This window comes from Athene noctua, chromosome 15 (assembly GCF_965140245.1).
Source record: "Athene noctua chromosome 15, bAthNoc1.hap1.1, whole genome shotgun sequence".
NCBI classification, from domain to species: Eukaryota; Metazoa; Chordata; class Aves; order Strigiformes; family Strigidae; genus Athene; species Athene noctua.
Genome location: NC_134051.1, coordinates 18,910,417 through 18,931,018, shown reverse-complemented (window position 1 = coordinate 18,931,018; position 20,602 = coordinate 18,910,417). Strand labels below are relative to the sequence as shown.

Below are 20,602 nucleotides of genomic sequence, written 5' to 3'. Positions count from 1 at the left end.
GATACTTTCTTGTGGACGAAGTCAGGCTGCTCTTTGCATTGGGACCTTGCTCTGTGGTCTGTATTTTAGCTGCTTGTAATGAAAGCAGTTGCCACCTAGGCTATGGAAATGGTCCTGCGTAAACCCAGGAAAGAACTTATGTGCTTCTATGGGCAAAATATTCCCTGTCCCATTCCTTCTTCCTGATAGACTGTAAGAATTAACTAGGCTTTGGTAATTTCTGAACCCAACAGTGATCTCTGTCACTGAACTGCTTTGGTCTCATTTTTCATCAAATTTACTAAGTCGTTCATTTTTTTTAGGGAAAAAAATCCATTTGCCAATTCTATCATCCTCTCTATCTATAATTAGAGGTGCAAACGGATTGTTGGCAACTGCTGCTTGATATTTAGAGGACCAGACTGCTTTAATCCAAGTGAGGAACTGGCCTCAAGCATCAGAAAATGCTAGTGTTCCACTTTTGAAACTCAGTCGTGAGTCTACAAGAAATGTGATGAGGATCACTAAGACTCTGTCCTCAAATGTTTGAGCTGGTTTGGAAGACAGAGTTCAAGTGTCCCCAAGCGCATCAGCAGCCCCAGGCAAGGCAAGTGATGGAGCAGGGCCAGGGTCCATAGAGGACCCCAGCCAGGAGCAGAAGGAGGCAGGACCAGAGACAGGGCTGGGGGACGAGGCTGCCGTGGATTTAACCAGGGGCCAGGCAGGAGACAAGCTGCACACAGCGCAGGTGGAAGGTCCATCCAGGAGGCAGGGCTGGAGACAGGCACACCTCCAGGCCCTGGGCTGAGCTTAAATGGGACTCTTGGGTCACGGGCTAGCATGTGAGGTGGGGGACCCATCCGGACTGGCCAGGGCCATTGAGACCTTTCGGTGCCCTCAGGGCCCTGACAGCTGTGGCCTGTTCTCTCACGGTGTCAGATTCTGTTATTTTCCTCATCTTGGCCAAAAGGCACAACTTCCTAAATGTGCTGTAAATGAGGTTGCAAATTTGTGTTTGGATTTTTTTTCACCACACATTACTATACCTTTTTATCCACTTTCCAGTCAGTTTTATCCTCATTGCATGAAATGTCTTGTCGTTTTCAATTTGTCTAAATAAAATTGCATCTGCATAAATAAACTTATAAAATGCTGTGAACACTTTTTTGTTACTACTTGTAGGATCTTCTTTTTGGGTGTGTCTTATCACCCGAGTAGGCACCCCAGAACTTTCTGGTGTCCAGAATGTTCTAGACATGGCAGCCATCTCTGCTAGTTTATTTGAGTCTAAATCTGGGCCCCTTCTGCAGTTAGGAGGAAGCTAGATGGAGCTCCTTTCCCATGGAACAAAGGCAGTGGCCAGAGTAACCTGACAGCCTCTGGTTTGAGTTTCTTCAGAGTTCATACTGCAGTGTTAATCCAAGGGACAGCTCATCAAATTCTTACTCAGATGAGATTTGGGAGTTACAAGAGCACAGATATTTAATCATGTGTGCCAGACCACTTTTTATGTAGCAATATTCTGAATTCTTCTAATTCCTTCGGCATTTTCTTAACCAGCTTAGTCATTTCTTCTTTTTTCTAGACAAGAGATGATATGAAATCTGGCCTGCATCCCAACTGATGTTAACGGTGGTAGCTTTTTGAATTTAAGGAAGGAATAGGATCAGCCCCTACACTCAGAAATGCTTTTGAGTCTTTCTTGAAGTTCACAAGACATCCTGGAACCTGTAACTCCAGAACAAATAAACACAGTAAATTGGCTTTACCACCCTCCCATCACTGTCTTTTTGATAGAACTTCACTTACACTTAGCAAAAACAAAAATATGCATCACTTCTTTTAGTTTCTCTATTTTTTAAGACTAGTGAGTGAAAGCACTCCGATTTTGGAGTTCACTGCTGAGCAGTTCATTGCTGATGCTTGGGACCTGTCAGGAAGGGTGGATGCAGCTCTGCCTTTGCCACCTTCTCCGTGTTTGCCCTGTCTCAGATGCACATATGTTGGGTAGAGACCGAATATTAGGTCAGCTGGGTGTTTGGCCTGGCAGGTTATAGCTGTTTTCACTTGGGATGGGATGGGTGTTCAGCAGGGAGCTTCGGGGGTGGCAGGAATGTCCTCTGGATTTTGTGCTCCATCTTGTGGTGACGCTTGCTCCATTCAGAGTTATTAGTCTCGGATGTGCAAATTCAACTTGCTTGTCTTGGCTTCCACTGTTCCTCCCCAGCAGAAAGTCTCTGCCTGTGTTAGGGATAAAGATCTCTGCTGCAGAAACAATAGGGGGGGGCAGAGAATGTGTTTGAAGTCCTCCAGGAAGGGAAAATCAAACCTTTTATTTTAGTACTGCAGTTCTAGAGCATATTTTTTCTGATTAAAAGCAACAGTTTGTAACATGATGCAATCCAAATGAGGATTTTAGGAAAGGAAAGAGTGTGTGGCCTGGGATGAGAAATCTATGGATTTCTCTTTGATTAATATATATGACAGCTGTGCTAAGGAATTTACACCTAGGGTCACTAATGATGATAAAATACAATAGTGAAGACACCTAATAAGACAGCTATCTTAACTGATTCTCATTCCCATGGTCATGACCAAAATGCTTTGGTTTAAGTTTTCACAGCTTCTCAGAAAAGGTGGTTGTTGTAGAGTGTCTGTGGCATAAAAAGGTCCCATATTTTCACTTTTTAAAAGTCAAATTTGATGGTATAATTTGAATTGTCTGCTCTCTTTTCGCAGCAAACTTGTTATTTGACTGAGTTAGCCCTTTTATTTTTCAGGTATCCAAAACTGATCCCTCACCAAAGAGAGAGATGCCCACTATGATTCTCTTCAACGTGGTATTTGCATTAAGGGTAAGGACTGTCTTCATTCCATCTGACACTGGGATGTGCTTCGGATGTATAAGAGAATGCGGTAGACTCGTGTTCTGGTAATCTCCTGTAAAACATTCAGTGCCTGATTTCATTGCGATGTTTTAATCTGAAACAACAAACCCAAACAACATGGACTGTGACACTAACAAGTGGAAAAGTTTTCCTGCCCAGTGGAAAACAAGTACAGTTGTTCTCTTCAGGACATTTCTAGAGTTTTTGATTTTAAATACCCAGAGTGTAAAGGCATGCAAGAGGACACTTTGCAAAATAGCTACGAATGCAGTTGCAAGTCCTGTATGTTTCTTGTCTTCTGTTATTAGTGAGCTGGGAATCTGCTGTGATTTTTCTAGACTCTGCAGTTGAGGCTTGTCCAACTAAGCTGTGCAAGGAGGCAGCCTGGGTCTGACCGTCCTGTGTGTTGGATGCTGTTCTCTGTACGTGATGCTCTACTCCTGCCCAGGATAGGCCCAGATCCACCCAGCTGCAGTAGCGTGCTGCCCAGCCCTTGTGCCTCCGTGCAGCTCGGGCCTTGGTGGTCGGTTCTGCTCCAGAAGCAGAGGCAGCAGCTGGTGTGGACAGTGCCTCATGCTTGGCCAGTCTTAAGAGTCAGGTCCCCACCATGGCCTTGGCCAACCCAAGCTTTTTGGTGCAGAGTCATTCAGAAGCCTACTGTGGCTCTGAACAGCACTGTTCTGAACCCTTACTCATGCTGTATGATACAGAGACATGTGCCTTTGCTCAGTGTCTCTAGGCTTTTTTTATAATTAAATGTCCAGTGTTTGAAAGCTGACTCCTCTTATCAATGAGATCATTGTAAAGGAGGAGTGCCAGGGAGCAGCAGCGGTAGCATTCTAAATGAGGTGAAGGTACAAGTGAAGAATAAATAACTTTTGATGCTCAGCAAGAACCTGAAGCAAATACCTAGTTTTTGCTTGGAATTTTTTTTCAGGCCTACTCTATTGACTAGATATTGGTGTCTGTGTTAAGGGATGCTGGCCTGGCTAATTAGGTGGTATAAAGCCCTAGAAATTTCATTATGTTCGAGCATTATTTGATTTCTGAGCTCTGGCTTTCTCTTCCCAGCCCACAGGTTGCATCTGTGGAGCCATCATATTATTCTTTTGTCATGTATACATATGAAGAAACATTTTAAAAATAAAGGAGTTGGAATAGCTGTCTTTATGGAAGTGGTTGATTTTTGCTCGACTGGATATGATGTCACGGGTTAAAAGCTTCCAGCTCCCTGCTTATGAGATTTATTTTTTTTTTTTTTCCTTTCAGCATGAGAGCACTAGTATTTTTCTTACCACTGGCTTTGCAGTGGTGACTAACATGGACATGGACAGACCAGATAACTTGTCCTCAGTTGAACAGCAAGGTTTCACACAAGACAATTATCCTGGCAATTGGTCTGAATCCAGCAAGAAATCATTCACTGAGTTCTGCTGGGGATCTAGTGTTCTTGTGCTCTGGGACATCGTTAGGTCAGGAAGTGCTGAATTTGCAATACAGGATTTGATTTTAGATTTCACCCATTAAGAGACATTAGCTTCAAGAAATTTGGTGTTTGGTGTATAGGTGAAGCACCATGCTTTGGTTGTAGGTAAGTGTGTGTAGATGCACATGCAGACAGAAATATTCGTGCACGTTGAGTCATGTGGAAGCAGAAGTGTTGAAACCAGTGCTCTTTCATTCACAATACTGCAAGAGCTTGGTGAAGTGCAATGAAGACTATTATCTACCCGCCATTTTCCTAGAATGTAATTTCTAGTGGTTCTCCTAGAAAAATTTTTTTTTTTTTTTTTTTTTTTTGCATTTTGGCAATGTGATGATACTGATGTAATTATGTGTGTAATGCAGCACTAACTCCTATTTGCCAAATGAAATACTCTTAGTTCAAGTTTCTGGAAAGTGCTGTTCAAGAGGCAAGTGAAAATTTTCTCCTAGCATGGTGTAGTGTGCTGCAGAGGGTGGGTGGAGGCACAAAGAGATAAAGATGAGAGTCCATCTGCAGTGGGCAGACAGAGCAGGCAGAGTCCCAAGTGCTATAATCAGCACCGATCCTGCTGTGTTTAAGCTTCAGGGTTACCAACGTGTCGTGACTCAGCAAGAACAGTGGAATCAAAAAATGATGACTCATGGTTTGCTGGTGTACATGCCAAGTTATCTCTTGCTAGAACTGTAAACTCCTTTAAATGTCTTAACAAACAAGATGCAGCTGCTTACTCAGACTGGAGCCACCAAGTGTCCCCCCCCTTGTCAGCTGTACTTACACGATAGATTTTTCCAGCACTTTCACTCTGGGGCTTGCACGAATGCAGTGTTAGTAATAAGCCATATTTGTGAAATGTTTGGGAGCGTAAACCCACATTCATTTTGGTTTGGGATCAAATTGTTGATGGTGTGTTGGTACTTCTCACCAAGTTACTGTCTTGTCAGTATAGAAGACAACCAGCAGTACAGCGACGTGGAGTGAACGGGCTGTGTTAAAGGCACTGCAGTCCTTACACTCCCAGGGACTTTCACTTGAACATTGTAATATTTCACCTTTTCAAATAGCTTGACACTTTCTTTTCTCACTGTGTGGAATGGTCTCCCCAGTGGAAGGCTTGTTAACAACTGCAGAAAATAAACCAGATGGGGGAGTATCATACTGCAGGTGCTGTGTTCATTTGATGCACATAGACAAGCTTAGAAATCCCTGAGTCTTCTCTTTACTTTTGGACATCTCTGAGCTTCTGCTCTGCTGCTGCTAGAGAAAATTCCTTTCTTTTGCCAGTTATCAGAGCCTGACTTTCAGTATCTACTGACGATAATTATTTTGACTACTTCTCCATCACTGCAGTTCCATAGATGTGATTGTGGCTCAGTGACCAGCCTGTTTCTGTTCTGTGTTGCCTGCAGGCCAATGCAGATCCCTCTGTGATAAACTGCCTACACAACCTCTCCCGAAGGATCGCCATCGTCTTGCAGCATGAGGAACGCCGCTGCCAGTACCTGACCAGGGAGGCCAAGCTGATCTTGGCTATTCAGGACGAAGTGTCTGCCATGTCAGAAAGTGAGTGCTGAGCTTAGCTTTCGGCAGGAATATGTTTGTCCAGGAGCACTTTTTCAGAAAAGTGCTGATTGTATCTTCTTACTTCTTTTGTGGCTGGGATCAGTATGAACAAGTTCTGGTGCTCTTTAGCATTCTGACAGCCTTTGACGGGATTTTACCTCATCCAAGATCACTATCCCAACACAGAGATGTCAGCTTTAGAAGTGAAGTAGCTTCTTTACCTTCCTTACTAGCTCAGTTCAGCACCATCACTGGAGAATGTGCACTGAACCATCACATTTGGAACTTCTTGTCAGGCTGAGATGGAAGAACTCATACGTAGCCTGCTTCACCCAACCTAGAGCAAGTTTCCCATGCTTTAATGCTGTGTGCTGAGTCACCAGACTTCTTGTGTGGAAAATCTACTCTTACATGTTGTTACCATGGCTAGCAAACAGTTACTGAGCATTTTTATAGGCTGCATTTCAGAGCAGTTTACTATAATAACGTGCACTATTTAGGGTGAACTCTGTCTGACAGTGATGCATCATCTTGCTGCAAGCATTAAAAATTAAAACTGATGTATAAAACTAAAAACATAAAATCATCACTTGTCAAACTCACAGTTACATGTGCTTAACTGAGTTGAGGTGTAGGTCAAGTTGGCAATAATTCACTATTATTACTCTAACACGTAACTTGAGTTATTGTAAAAGCTTTGAAAGATAATTGCATATTATAAAGATACGGATTCTGTCCCTAAGATACCGGTTGGTATGTACTATGGGAAGAGGAAACTCTTTGCTTTGAAATCAGTTGCTTGCTTTCTTGCTTTGAAATTTTCCATAGCCACAGAAGGGCCACAGTCACCTTTTCATCACATCCTACCCAAGTGCAAACTGGCCAGAGATCTCAAAGAGACATATGACAGGTAAGTGGGATTTTCTTGCTAGCTCACAGTATATTGCTTCTCACTGAAATGTTATCCACCTCTTCATGCTGTTGACTCATTGGGATTTGTGTTTCAGACCTAGCTTGCCAGGCAAAATGTTTGCAGAATTGCTATCCTAATCATTACCTTGGTCTCCCTTTGGATATGTTAAAAGTTCTTTAAAGTTGGTGATGTTTGTCACAGCTTTAAGAATTATTTTCATCCTTAGCACAGACGTACATAATGACAAGTGGATTGTAGAGTTGGAAAGTGTTGTAATATGAATATCATAATGCTGCAGAAATGCTCTAAACCTGCAGCCAAGAGAAAAATGCTTCACCTAGCACTGATGGCAAGTCAGATACACTGCCCTGGCTTCATTTGGTTACACTGTGCATGTCTGGACAGTAAATCTGGATTAGGTGGTGAGACTTTCAGCTGAATGAAAAGTGTAACATGCTGTTTCTTGACTGGATTAAAAGTTCTGGCAAGGATTTCAAAGGAGCGCGGCGTTAGTGTTGAATTTCAGCAGGAGCTGGCACCAGCCTCCTCCAGCGTGCTTCTGCTCTGACAGCTTGTCAGTGCGGCGTCCCCAGGCGAGGCAGTCCTCAGCCTTGGCCAAAGACCTTGACAGAGGAGCACAGAAGGTTTTGGTGGGGAGGGAGATGATGTGCCCCTTGATTAGGGTGCTTGTCAGGCCTTGGGAGAATTACTCTGGAGTTCCTTGACTGTAGAGCACATTGTATGGCATCAGACAGACCCTTTAGCCTCCCTAGATTGCAGTTCCCTTTGTACAAAGGGAATAATGGCAAAGCCACAGCTGTAAGGTAAGGCACTGAGAGCCTAAATAATTTAATGATTGCAAAGCACATTAAGAAAACTTTAATAAGCTGGTTTTTGCTAAGTTCAAGAGCTGTGAATTTCAGCGTGTTTGGAAGAAATGTTGTATATTGTTTGATAAAACTTGCACAAAATCTGTACTAAAGTTTAAAATAAGGCACACTTTATGTAGCCTGTAACGCTAATACTAAACTTGACCTACTACTTAGATTTTTCTGTTCCTCTAGGGCTATGTATTTGTGCCTGGGCAAACCTTAAAATGCTTCCAAACATTTTAGTGACACAGTGACATCTTGTGGCATTTAGCAGTGACTGGAGGAACATACGGCCCAAGCTCTTGGAGTGTGCTAAGACAACCCTTCCATGACATGAAGAGGAGGAATAGACTGACCGTGGAGAAACACACATTGATGCTGCCCCCAACATGTAAAATAAGGCAGGGTCTTCCTCATTTAGGCATTGTGAGTGGGGGAGAAGTGGTGCAAGTTATATTTTGACACTTTTACGTGACATTGTTGTAAGCTAATATAAGAAATAAGGTGTTGATAAGAAAATAAAATGTCTGTGCATTTGGTTGGAAAGCTCTATCTGAAGAATAAGTAGCTGGCTGGGTAGTAGGGTGGTGTTCTGTGGTATTTTTCCGTTAATGCTTCATATGAGAGAATAGGAAACACACGTATTTCATCTGTAATCAGATCTGTTGAGAGAGGCAGCAGCACCTTGCCAGGCAGGCGTAGAATTAAAATTAATTTTTTGATAAGGTAGAAGAAATGGTCTAGAAATAGGATTTTTATTTTGCAACTCCAAGATGAAGAATTCCTGTGTGGCAACAGCTCTGGAGTGAAGTCTGTGTGGTCTTCTATGAAATGAGCATTAGTCACAAGTGACATGGGGTTGCAGAAAAAGCAAATAGACAAGAATGCATAAAATAAAAGTCTTGTCTGTAAGCTAGGAGCCAATCCCTCTCAGGATTGTAAAGCCCCTGCTGTAATAAATATTGTATCCAGTTTCGGGCATCACACTTGAAGAAGGATTTGGGCCACCTAGAGAGTGTGGAGGAGTGTGAATGACCTAAGAGGAAAGATTGAAAGATCTGGTGTGTTTCTTTTAGAGGAGAAAAGACTGCTGGGAAGTGTTCAAATGCCTGCAGTGACAAGGCGCTGTTTTAAATGTACAGAGATTTCTGGCATAGCCTTTGGCCTAGGGGAACAGCAGAGTGAAGTGGAGGGAGCACTTTGACTTGCAGATGGGAACGCAGGGCTCCGGCTGGCGTTTCCTAGCGCCTGCTGCTTCTGCAGCTCCAGGCAAAGGCCTCTTCAACTCTCAGGGTTGCTCCAGAGGTGCTGTCGAGCCCTTGGTTTCCTGTAGATGGTGCTGAGGTATTTCAGGCAAGACCCAACATGTCCCTTAGCAAGCTGGTTTGTACAAACCCACAAGTGTATGAATCTTTTTATCGTTGCGTTTTGAGTGAAATGCCAGTATTTAATAAGGTGGGAATCAATAGCCAGGTCATCTTGACTCTAACACTATTGCTCCTGTAGTTAATGGAGTGTTAATAACCTGACAGTTTAGAGGTAATCAACATCTAGTTCCTGGGACCTTTTTAGAGAAAAGGAATGGAGAAAACTAGAATGTTTCTTTTTAATTAATTCAGAAAATAGATTTGAGAGTCTTCGTTCATCTTATCCCCAAACTCCAGCATGAGTGTGGAACAAAAAGCAATGACTTCAGGACCGAGAAAGTCCAGTTGCCAGTACCTCCAGCATGAAAAATTTACCAGTGTTACAACGGGTGTCTCTTTAAGCCACTGTTCAATTTAGGGAATTAAGACAGCTTTCACCAAGTTTTATCTGCAACTGCGTGTAATATGCTAGCTTGATACTAGCTGACTGCTTGCTGATTTTAGCAAACTTCTCTTAGCTTTATGTTGGAATAGAAGTGAAAGCATGGGGAGGTTTTTTGGGAGGATTGGATTGTTTGTTTCTTCTTTTTAATACACAAAGAGCCTTTATACATTTTTAGCCCAGTGGGATTTGAATTGACTGGTAGATCAAGCCTATCACAGCAGCTCAGGGAGAAGTGGAATAATTATATGAGATCTAATGAATTATTAGATATAATTTGTGTGGCTGTACTGTAAAATATAAACCCAATTACAGTTATTTGATCAAAGGATGGTTAGTGCGTCCTTTACAAGGAAATGTGAAATAATTTAAAAGCTCTGTCACAACCTCTAACAAATATAAACAAACTCCAAAACTCCAAGCTCATCTTCACCAAACTAGAAAACATTGATTTCTGATATAAATAGGTTTGACATAAAATGAGGTTTGTATATGTAAAAATTCATAACTCTTTTATTGAATATGAGGTGGGATTGTCTTTGTTTTGCCAATAGTTATGAAAAAGAAGGCTGCAGTTCTGTGGGATACTGGCCAACTTGGGGCAGTGGCTCACAGCTGCTGTTCAGGGCAGAGCATAATAGAGCAAAAGAGCAGTGATATTCCAAAAAATGTTCCCCAGCTTCCTGCAGCTCTGGGGGTGGTTTCTGTATATTCAACAGCCTTCAGCTGATCTCACTTCCCGGAATTAGTCCACAATCCTGTGAGCCAGAGTAAATATTTAACAACTACAGCATCCTCTGATAAGGAGCTCCGTGGCTTAACCAGTTTCTGTGTTTCTTTCTATTTGTTCTGAACTTTGTTTCTTCTAGTAGCATGAGATGTCTCCTAGGTCTTTACAATGGAGAGACATTAAACAGCTTTTTTCCTATTTACTTCTCCCTGTCTAATTTTAGACTGATATCCCCTCTCAGTATCCTAATCCCTCACCATGTATCCCTCAGTATCGCTCATCATGTATTATCTCATCAGAGATTTTTTTAAAAAATTGTTAAAACTAAGTGTTCATGGGGTAAAATGGGATGTCTTTGAGGGTTTAATAGCCAGTTAGAGTATGGGACTTGAAGCTGCTCTTGCCCAGTTATACTTGAAGTCTGGGGGAAGAAGGAAAAGTTGCAGCAAGGTCTCTGGATACCAGTTAAGTGGTAGAACAGCAGATGAAATTCCCTGTAGATAGATGTAAAGTAATGCATGTAAAGCCAAACAACCCTTATATAGCACATTAACTGCTGTGAAAAGAGTTTTTGGAATTACAGCAGGTAGTTCAGTGAAAATGTCGACTCGGTGAAAAAGCTCAGGGTAGAGTAACGCCACAAAAAATTCTCATAAACTGTGCAGAGTGGTTAGGAAATGAGCAAAGAACAACAGAGAGCCTCCTGTAAACTCCTGCTGTACCTACTGCACTTTTGAATCTTTGCAGTTCTGGGTTTCCTATCAGGAGCTACTTAAACTGTGTCCCTGAGGTTCATAGCGTGCAATGCAGCCCGGACTCTTTGCTCCACAATTTTAGTTGGTTAAGGATAACAAAGTAGAATTGGAGCTAGGTGACTCCCCGATGCGACTTTGAAAACTTGTTTTCTTGGTATTCTCTTCTGTTGCTGGTTTTTGCCGTTCTGCTTCTGCCCATAAAAGAAAGTGGCTTCTGGGTCTGCTGGTCCCCAGCCAAAAAGCTTGGGGCAGCTCGTGGAGGTTTGTGAGGCTCACAGTAAAAAAACTTGCTAAATAGATGACTTATAGGGAAATCTGTAAAACTGAAGACAAGTGTGGATCTGAACTTCACTTTCTGTGACTTGACTGCATTTCACATTGCATGAATCTTTGTGCATATATTGGTGAAATTATTTAACTCTGGCTCTTAAGGGCAGTCGCATACATTGCTGCTGGGGGATGTAGCTTATTCCTTGTCAAATTATTAGAAACTTAAATTATTTTCCATTCAGGGAGGGGCAGGTGAAGGAGAAATCATGAACATAAAGCTATAATAAAGGCTTGAAATTGTACAGTTGAATGCAAATGTAGAAGAATGAAATTAAGATCCAGATCAGAACTGAAAACTGGTTTTCTTGTTGCCTTTAATTCTAGGCTCTTGTATAGTGCACTGTAGAAAACATTATGCTGAGGAGAGTATAATTATGTAATTAAAGCTTCTGCCTTGGTGCACTTGGACAAAAGAATGAAAGGAACCAACTGTATTTTTTTCTGTTTCCTGAATGTTAAACTATTCAGGGAAGATATCCTTGCAAGTGTTTCGTGTTTTCATGTGCCTCTGCTGCTTTTTGGTAACCTGTTTGAACAACCCTGGTAGCTTTCAGGTAGTCTCTTAACTCGCATGTTCTGTTCATTTATTGTCATGTTTTCTCTTGTGAGTATTTGGCCTGGTAGGTAGTATGGATAACCGCTGCTTCAGGATGCCCTTCACCTTGATGTATTTTGAGAGAATCCAGCCTTATCTGTCAGTTGGTGTGTGTCTGGTGGGATGGGCAGTGTTACTGGAGTTGCAACATTTAATGCAAGAAAAGCAGAGGTGTTTGCTGTGCTTTGCATGTTCCTTCAGGGTCTGGAGCCTCTGATCAGATGTGAGGTGGTAGTGCCAGAGAGACAGTGGATTCATCCTTTCAGTTCCTTTCAAAAAAATGAAAACATAAATAGTACCTACTCCATCTGCAACTTGAAAAATCTGTTATTTTTCAGAGGTCAGTGCAAGATTTGTGAACAAAACCATGGCCTTTGCTTTTGAAAAGCATTTTCTGCAGTGAGATTTTTCCCTAATGAGTCTGATCATGCACGGGGCAGGATGGGATCGTGTTGGCTCTCTCATCACTCTGTTGTGGTTTGGTGAATAGTTACACTGGCAGCTAAAGCTACCCAATGTTTTTGTTTGAAAGCTGAATTTTCAGGTCTTTCTAATCCCTGTATACAACCAGATGAACTTGAAAAAGAGCATGTTAGTTTGTGGTCTACAATTGAATGCTAGGTATAAATGTTTAAATCACCACATAAAGAGTTTCCAAGACATTTATCTGCTCCTGGCCTGTTCCTGGCATGTTTTAAAATCTGTTTTGTGTAGAGGGGAAATTCGTGGGTGTTAATGACACAAAAGTCCTATTACGAGTCTCAACACACTTGAATTTGAAATTCAGACTGGAATTTTCAGAGTGCAAACTTTGAAATTTTATTTTAGGCCCCAGAAAGTTCTTTTGGAACAAAGTTTAAAATCAAAGGACATGCTGAGAAATTCAGCTCTCCAGTGGAGACACATTAGCTGTTGCTTAAGACTGATTTTCAAGTTTATATGTATTGCTAACTCAGTATACCTGAAAATATGTGGTGGGCCTTGCCTCTTCCTCCTTGCTTAGTCCCACTGCCTTGAGAAAAGCTGTTCCCTGGGCAGTGTTGTGAAGGTTTGCAAGGTGGTGCTTGCTTAGCTCCTTATGGGATCTTTACCCATTTTTAAGCAAATATAGTATATTTCATCTATAGGTGATATAGGAAATATGTAGGTGTATTTCATCTGTTGTCTAGATTTACAGACTTCTGTAGAACTACCTGAATCACATTTGTGCTCTCATCTCCCAGCTTTCTGGGTTTTTTTTCAGTAAAAGAGGCTTATAGTTGCTTTCAGGCTGAACATGCGGGTCAGACTTTGTTGTCATTCCTGAGATGTCCATCACTTCCACTCCAGCCCTGTTGTCTGAAGTCAGCTTAAAGGCTTAGCTTAGTCCCTGTGGTTTCCTAGAATGAAGAAAGCATTTAACAAACACATCTGTGACAAGCAGGAGTAGGTTGGTAGGAAACAGCAGAACCAAAGGAGTCCGTTATTGTGGAAATGTGCTGTTCATAACACCCCTTGCCCAGTGCAGACATCTCCTTTTCTTTTTCCTTGGAGAGGAAGATGGAAATCGGAGGTGAAAACATTGTGCCCGATTCATCTTGTCCTTTGCAGCTCTGATCTAGGGAATTTTTCAGTGCCTTGTAGTAGATCTTCAAGAAATTCTTTTAACTTGAGACACTGCTTCAGTGTTAAGAGCAGAGGGAGCAGAAGGTCACTGGGGTGAAGTCTTTCACATCCCCCCAAAGACTCATTAGGGGATAATGCTCCATAAGTACAAGTTAAGGAGCCCTTGCAGCTATGAATCAGCTGGTCCTCAGCCAGTCTGGGGATAGACAAGGTACATTCAGTCTTATCCTATGCAGGGGAGAATCTGGACCACTGTTTTCCTTTGTTATACATGGTAAATGCTGTATGTATTTATTTTCTTCCTATTTTAGTCTCTGCACAACAGGGGTGGTCCGTTTACATATCAACAACTGGCTGGAAGTGAGTTTCTGCTTGCCTCATAAAATCCATTATGTTGCCACAAACTTTATACCCCCTGAAGCAATTGAGAGAAGCCTGAAATCTATCAGGTAAGAGCAAGCTCTGGCCTTCAGAGTGTGGCCAGTCCTTCCAGTTCCAAGTGTGCTGCTGCAAATATCTGTGCTGGCACAGCTGGGAGGATGATGTGACACTGAGCTGTAGCAGTGGTGGGGGCATGGGCTGATACAGGACCCTCTGAACCTGATGCCGTGGTACCATGATGCTGCTGTATAGGTGGTGGTGTGAAACCACAGCTTTTGTGTTAACATTAGGTGGTTGTACTGAGGTGATGCTGCAAGAGAGGAATTGTGTGTTTGTTTTAATCTGTTGACCCAGAAGTAATTTTGCTTTTAGAAGAAAGAGACCCCAGGCCCTGTGATATCATAGTTCTTGCATTCCAGGTTTATAGCTTTTTACCAGAAAAAGTAACTCACTTTTGCTTTCTTCCTTTCTTCTACTCTATTCTGTATTTCAGTAATGCAGATGAGCAGTTTTCAGACTAGTTCTCCAGGCTTAATTGCACGTCAGGACAGTGCAGTCTTTTTTATCTAGTCACTGGGGCATCCAGTTACCCTCTATCCCCATTTTATGGAGAGCATCTTACTTTGTGACATAAAAACAAGCTTGTTCTGAACCCACTTACAGCAAAAGAATGATATTAGAAGCTATTTTTTACCAGTAGATTGACCCCAGGTATCATGGTCTCGCAATAACAGCCTTTGGGAAAAACTGCAGTTTACTGTGCAAATGTATTCTGTTTTTCTGCAGGCCTTACCATGCCTTATTACTTTTAAATGATGAGAAGTCATTGCTTAATGAGCTCCCGTTGGACTGCTCTCCTGCCCTGGTGAGAGTAATTAAAACTACCTCTGCTGTGAAGAATTTGCAGCAACTGGCTCAAGATGCTGACTTAGCGTTGCTGCAGGTACGGGGAACTGTCAGCCGCAGCTGAAATTCTTTTAAATCACGAGGTGTTTTCTTTCTGTGCGCCAGCGGGTGTCTGTGGCGCGTGAGCACGTCGGTTCTCTTGGTGTGAGCAGAGTGCACGGAGAAAGCGTGAGCCTTAGAGCGTGGGGAAAGGTTGGAGAGAGGAAGGGCAGCAGCACAGCGACAGCACTCGGCAGGCTTGCAGCCACATCCCAGTCACAGAGTGCTGTGGGGTAGCAGGGCTGCCCGGGAGTCTGGAGTCCCACTGCTCAGAACAAGTCTGTCAAAGCAGGCTGCTCAAGAACCTGTCTGTGCAAATTCTAAATACCTCCAGGGTACCTCCCGCAGCCTCTCTGGGCCCTGGTCCGGCGTTTGACCAGCATCAGGGTGAAAAACTTTCCGCGTATCTAATGGGAATTTCCCATCTTCCACCCTGTGTGTGTATGTTGCCTCCCGTCCTGTCCCTGTGCCCCTCGGAGAGGAGTGACTCTGTCTTCTCTGTGCCTTCCTGTGGCTAAAACCAGAATGAATACTACTCTTGACTTACACCACGGTGGTCTGGCTTGGTTCTGCCACATTGATGTCTGTGCAAATGGAGGCACCCCAAATGCAAGTGAAAGGTTACAGCTGCCATGGCCAAATGTTTCTTCCTCTGGATCTGCCAAGATCTTTTCTACTAAAGAGCTCTAAAAGCCTGTACAAACCTACCTATTGATTTCCCTTATTCTGAAAGTTTCTGCTCAAGCCTAAAGGAGAGCTTCCCTGGGACTTTGCAGTCCTGGGAAGAAGCTCTACTTCAGGCTTTGGCAAAAATTTTGAAGCAGTCTCTCCAAGGCAGCAGCTCTTTCTGAATGCCTTTCCAGTATTGACAACCAGATTTCAAATCTGAATTGCTCAAGGTGATGTGACGAGCCCTTGAAAAGGGAAGTTTCTGCCAGCGAAGGGAGCGAGACTGGCAAGCACCTGAGACACGAGGCCACTGCGGAGGACTGCAGGCATTGCGGCCCTTTACTGCTCGGGCCTGATGGTGGTATTAGATGAATCAGGAGAGGGGAGAGCCACTCTGGACTTCTCAGGGTCGCTTCAGACCCGGGCGTGCAATCTGTGCCTTGTGTGACAGTGGAGAAGAACACGGCTTGTCATCTCAGGTGCTCCTGATGGCAGGCCCGTGCCTTCTCTTATTCAGAGGGAAAGGTCTTGTTTTGTAATAAAATTTCTAGGTCTGCTTGCAGTGGCCTGTGGTGTTGCTTGGTGTTATATAGCTATGGGATGAACTCTGGAAATTCCCTACTGCTGCTGTAGTTTTGTTCTCCACAAAAAAGCAAAGTTAAATGCATCTAATGATACAGGCTGGATTTTATGTCTCATAGACGCTATTTATGTGGCTCTTCCAGAGCCATTAACAACCACCGACTTGTTTAACACATTAAAACACTTTGTGTAACTCATTACTGAAATATCTCAGTGTATTAAAAAGGCAGGGTTGGTTTCCTTTATTTTTGTGTCATGGCAGAGGTCGAGTCTTTTGTTTCATTTTTCATGTATAACAATGCATTTTGTGCATAAACAAAAATAGATTTTTGGGGCACAAAAAGTAACTAAACTTCTATAGATACAGTTTGAAGAAACTCCTTTAAGGCAGGAAATACTTAGAAACGTGAAGCGACCCTCTGGAAATTCATGCCCTTGTCAAAGGCTTTTTGATGTGCCACATGTTATATTAAACTCTGAATTTATTCTGAAGGCAGGGTGAAAGAGTGGAACATTTTTCTTTCATTTCATCTCAAACAAGACTTTTCTGTCACTGTATGGAACTCTTGCTGAGTTTCAATTTTGCTTTTGCTCCTCTAATTTTTCCCTGTTTTCTCAATGCAGGTTTTCCAGCTTGCTGCACATCTCGTTTACTGGGGAAAAGCAATTATTATTTATCCGCTGTGTGAAAACAACGTCTACATGCTTTCTCCAAATGCCAGTGTCTGTCTGTAAGTAGAAGGAAAATGAGTGACTAGCGATGAGGTGATGAGAAGTGCAGATATGCTTTCCTTTCCTGTCTTACTGGGTACAGAGTGGGGTCTTTCTTCACATAGGAATTTGTTGAGACTGTACGAAACACAAACCATTACATGTGCCTGAACTCGCAAAGCCAGTGTGTGGTGGGGAGGAACATCATAGCAGATCAATATGCTTCTGCAGTGATGTGGGTCTTGGAAGCAATATTTATCCTGTGCAGCTACTTTTAGTATTTTTAGTACTCTTGCTCACTGAATATCCATATCAGAAAGGCTGCATGAACCTGAAGCAGTATGGAAACGTTTACAAAACAAAATACTTGGCAATTAAGTTAAATAAATGTTTCATAGGACTGTCTGTATATCTGGCACACAGCATCACCTTAAATTAATCAAAAGTAGCAAATCAGGGTAGTGTTGCTCTCAGTGTTGTACTGTTTCATTTCATACTGATGTGCCTGCTCGCAGACAGAAGGCAGTGAGGCCATTTTGAGAGCAGGCAGCAGCAATGCAAGGAATATGGAGACAGTGGTGGGTATTTTTGCTCTGCTGAAGATTGGCAACCCTTTCTGTGTTGGATTTGAGATGTTTTTAGAATCTGTGTTGGAACTCAGTTATAGGAAAATAGTTTTAAATCAGAACTTCTGTGATGGAAATATAAAAATAGGGCTGGAAGGGACCTTGAGGTCATTCAGGAACAACTGTGCCTGTGTCATATATGGCAGTGCTGTTCTTAGAGACTTTTGTAGATGGAAAGCATAAGAAAGACAGTTTTCCTAATATTTAACTTGACTCTCCTTTACTTCTGATCAGTGACACTGCTTGTCCTGTCAGCATGGGCAGGAAGAACAGTCACATCTGCAGCTGCATTTTGCATATGCAAAGATTGAAGATTGTGCATCTGTCCCGCCCATCCCTGTCTTCTCTTGACTGCCTAACCCCTGTTCCTTTGATCAGAGACTGCGAAGGTCTAGGCTTTTTATCATTTTTATTTTTCTCCTCTGGTTTCCCTCCACACGAACATTAAAGCCAAGATAAAAGTGCATATGCTTCTTGATTACTTTTGCAGGATGCAAAATGCCATAAACTATCCTTGCTGTTTTTCTAGATAACGCAGAATATTTCATTTGGGAATTGGCACTTCTGCAATGCTTAAATGGATAAGTGTTATGCTGACCAGCAAAATAAAACTGATTTCTGCCTTTCCCTCTTTTCTGTAGTTACTCTCCATTAGCAGATGCGTTTTCTTGTCAGTTCCGAGGCCACAACCTGCCGTCGATGCTTTCCAAGTTCTCCCTCCCAGTGTCACTCTCAGAGTTCAAGAATCCACTCGCGCCACCCGTTCAGGAGGTGAGATGGGGAGTGTCCACAAGCCTCTTGTTCTCCTGCTAATGAGAGCAAGGAATGGTGCTTCTGGAGTACCTAGTCAGGAACCTGCTATTGCAGGTTTAGAGGTTGCCAATTACTGTGTTTCTAACCATATGATTTGTTGTTTCATATCCACATGCCAAAAAGCTGTGAGGATGTTCAAGGTGAAGTTGTGTGGATACTCTGCTAGGACAGCACAATCCTAAAAGAAAAATCAGAATGTTTCTTTCTCTTGAGTGATATAATAGGGAAGACTGAAACTCCATTTGGTCTGTTGAAAACTGTCATAAATTAGTAAGGCTGAGTGCAAGTTTGTGGATTCCTCACAATCACATTTAATTTTATTATATTCCATCTGCTTTAGGTTCACAATCTGGTTTTAAAAGCAAACTGTCTATTCACTTAGCTTTTGCTATGAAACTGGAATTGTTTAAAGGCTGTTAGAGGAAGTAGACTCAGCGTGTAGTCAACAGAAGTCCATGTGTTACAGCATTAGCATTTTAACGTTCAGATTTGGGATAATAACATACAGAGTTTGGATTTGTGAGCCGTTGTTTTGCTTACATATAGATCATGGCTTGCAGCATTTCTGGGAACTGGTGAAATGCAAGAAGGAGCTCAGTTAATGTGAGCTCTCCTGGTTGACACTGTTTTCTTCCCAGATGAAGAAGCTTGGACCTCTGTACACAGCTCATTGTGGCAGAGGAAGCACAGGCAGATTGCTTTAGCTGATTTCTTGCAGCGTTGTTGCCAGCCTTCATACTTTGATAACTTGCTGGCTATACAAATTGAGCCACTGTTCAGATATCAAGAAGATGAACAACAATTGCGCACACAGGCACAATTGCGAGAGAAGAATTTGTTGTAATTACAGGTTGGCAGAGGTTATGATCGGAGATAAAGATAAGTAATGATGTAGGATCTAATCCTGATAGTATGTACTGGTCAGCTGCCACCTTGGGAGGCAGGGGAAGAGCAGTTTTACTGTTCTGTCAGTACTTCTCTGTAGTTACAGACAAATCAGTGTCATGGAAATTGAAGCTGAATTAATGACATTGATTTTATTCTAGCTGCAGTAGCTTCAGGAGACATTCTTACTCTCAGTACTCCTTTTAAAATTAATTACTTGCCTTAATACTTCTCCTTCAATACTTCTGGTTGTTCTCAGACGTCCTACTTTTGTTTGAAATACACAAATAAACTCTGCCACTTACTACTGCAGTTCTGCCTTGAAACAACAGTGTGTGACCAGTGTTTGCCAGAGCTGCTGAAGTGCTAAAATGCATCCTTTAGAGCGTGTGCCTTCTCTCTGATGCTCACCTGTCTGTGATGGGGTCCTAAAGGTCAGCAGCACGGCTTGTTTTCATCATCCTTTCAGCATGTGTGGAAGGGTGAAGGGTGATGCTGCGATACAGAAGTGCCTTCTACAGTCTGAAAAGGGGAGGTGAGAACTGTGGTTGCAGAAGACTTGGGGCCACGTTGGCAAGACGTGTGCATGAAGGTGAAGTAGACCACCATACACCGGTGGGCTGTTTGGAGTCAGGGCAAGCTTTTTTTTGATAAAGTTAAGTGTGACAGTTCTTGGGGGAGTTGAGACTAGAGAGAGTTCTTTGATGTTTTCATATCACTTTGATTTACCCATGTAGAACTCTTTGTATTTTTGTTTTATTAGGAGCTAGCCTTTTGAGAGATGAATCCAATCCCTGTGCTGAAGTGGTCAGGTTCCAATTGTAATTAACAGAGTTCTAGTTGATAGAGCAATTAATCTGATGAAATGTGGGTAGGTTTTTGTTCCACTGTGTGGCGATAAAAAATGCTGTACTCTGAACTGTAAATATTGTCAAATGGTATTTGTTTTGCCTTTGAAAAAAGTTAACAAAGTTGGGGACCTTTCACTGTTCTTTGTGTACATAAGAGGGGATGTGGGGATTTTGTTTGACTTTGAAGATTTTCACTAGTAGTCTGTTACCTTGTGCTTGTCATCATGCTGACTGTACTGTCTCCCTATTACTGAAGGTCGTCCGCGCTAGAAGGTCAGTGCTGTGGGAAGGGCTGGATTTTCTGCAGAAACTCTCATGGTCTCATGGCATCCATCCCCTTTGATTCTTGTCTTAAGCATGGGACTGGCTCTCTCCTTTTGGCACGTGCTTCTGGATGGGCAGAGGATATGGAAGGCATTCATAAGTCCACCATACGAAATAGGAAAGCTGTTGAAGAGCTCTTCCCCTGTTTTTATATGAAGTTGTACCGCTTTGAGTTGAAAGAGGACTAAGTTATTTTTGTTTGCTTACTGTTACACGGGTGGAATTGCTCCGTTCCTTTGAGCAGATAAAAAAAAATGTGACACTGGCATTTTTATACTTAGGGTGCTGTGATA

At 42.5% G+C, this 20,602-nt stretch overlaps 1 protein-coding gene across 6 annotated transcripts in view; it reads left to right on the top strand.

The window, feature by feature from the left end:
- NPRL3 (NPR3 like, GATOR1 complex subunit) overlaps positions 1 to 20,602 on the top strand; it is a 47,671-nt gene that overhangs the window by 11,776 nt on the left and 15,293 nt on the right. For 5 of the 6 annotated variants that reach the window (XM_074919640.1, XM_074919639.1, XM_074919643.1 and 2 more), the window contains 7 exons: positions 2,760 to 2,834; positions 5,760 to 5,913; positions 6,742 to 6,823; positions 13,834 to 13,971; positions 14,690 to 14,846; positions 16,724 to 16,830; positions 18,078 to 18,207. In XM_074919640.1, coding sequence (XP_074775741.1) covers positions 2,760 to 2,834; positions 5,760 to 5,913; positions 6,742 to 6,823; positions 13,834 to 13,971; positions 14,690 to 14,846; positions 16,724 to 16,830; positions 18,078 to 18,207 — 843 coding nt within the window. The remainder of the gene's footprint in view (positions 1 to 2,759; positions 2,835 to 5,759; positions 5,914 to 6,741; positions 6,824 to 13,833; positions 13,972 to 14,689; positions 14,847 to 16,723; positions 16,831 to 18,077; positions 18,208 to 20,602) is intronic. The other variant, XM_074919642.1, reaches the window with a different exon arrangement.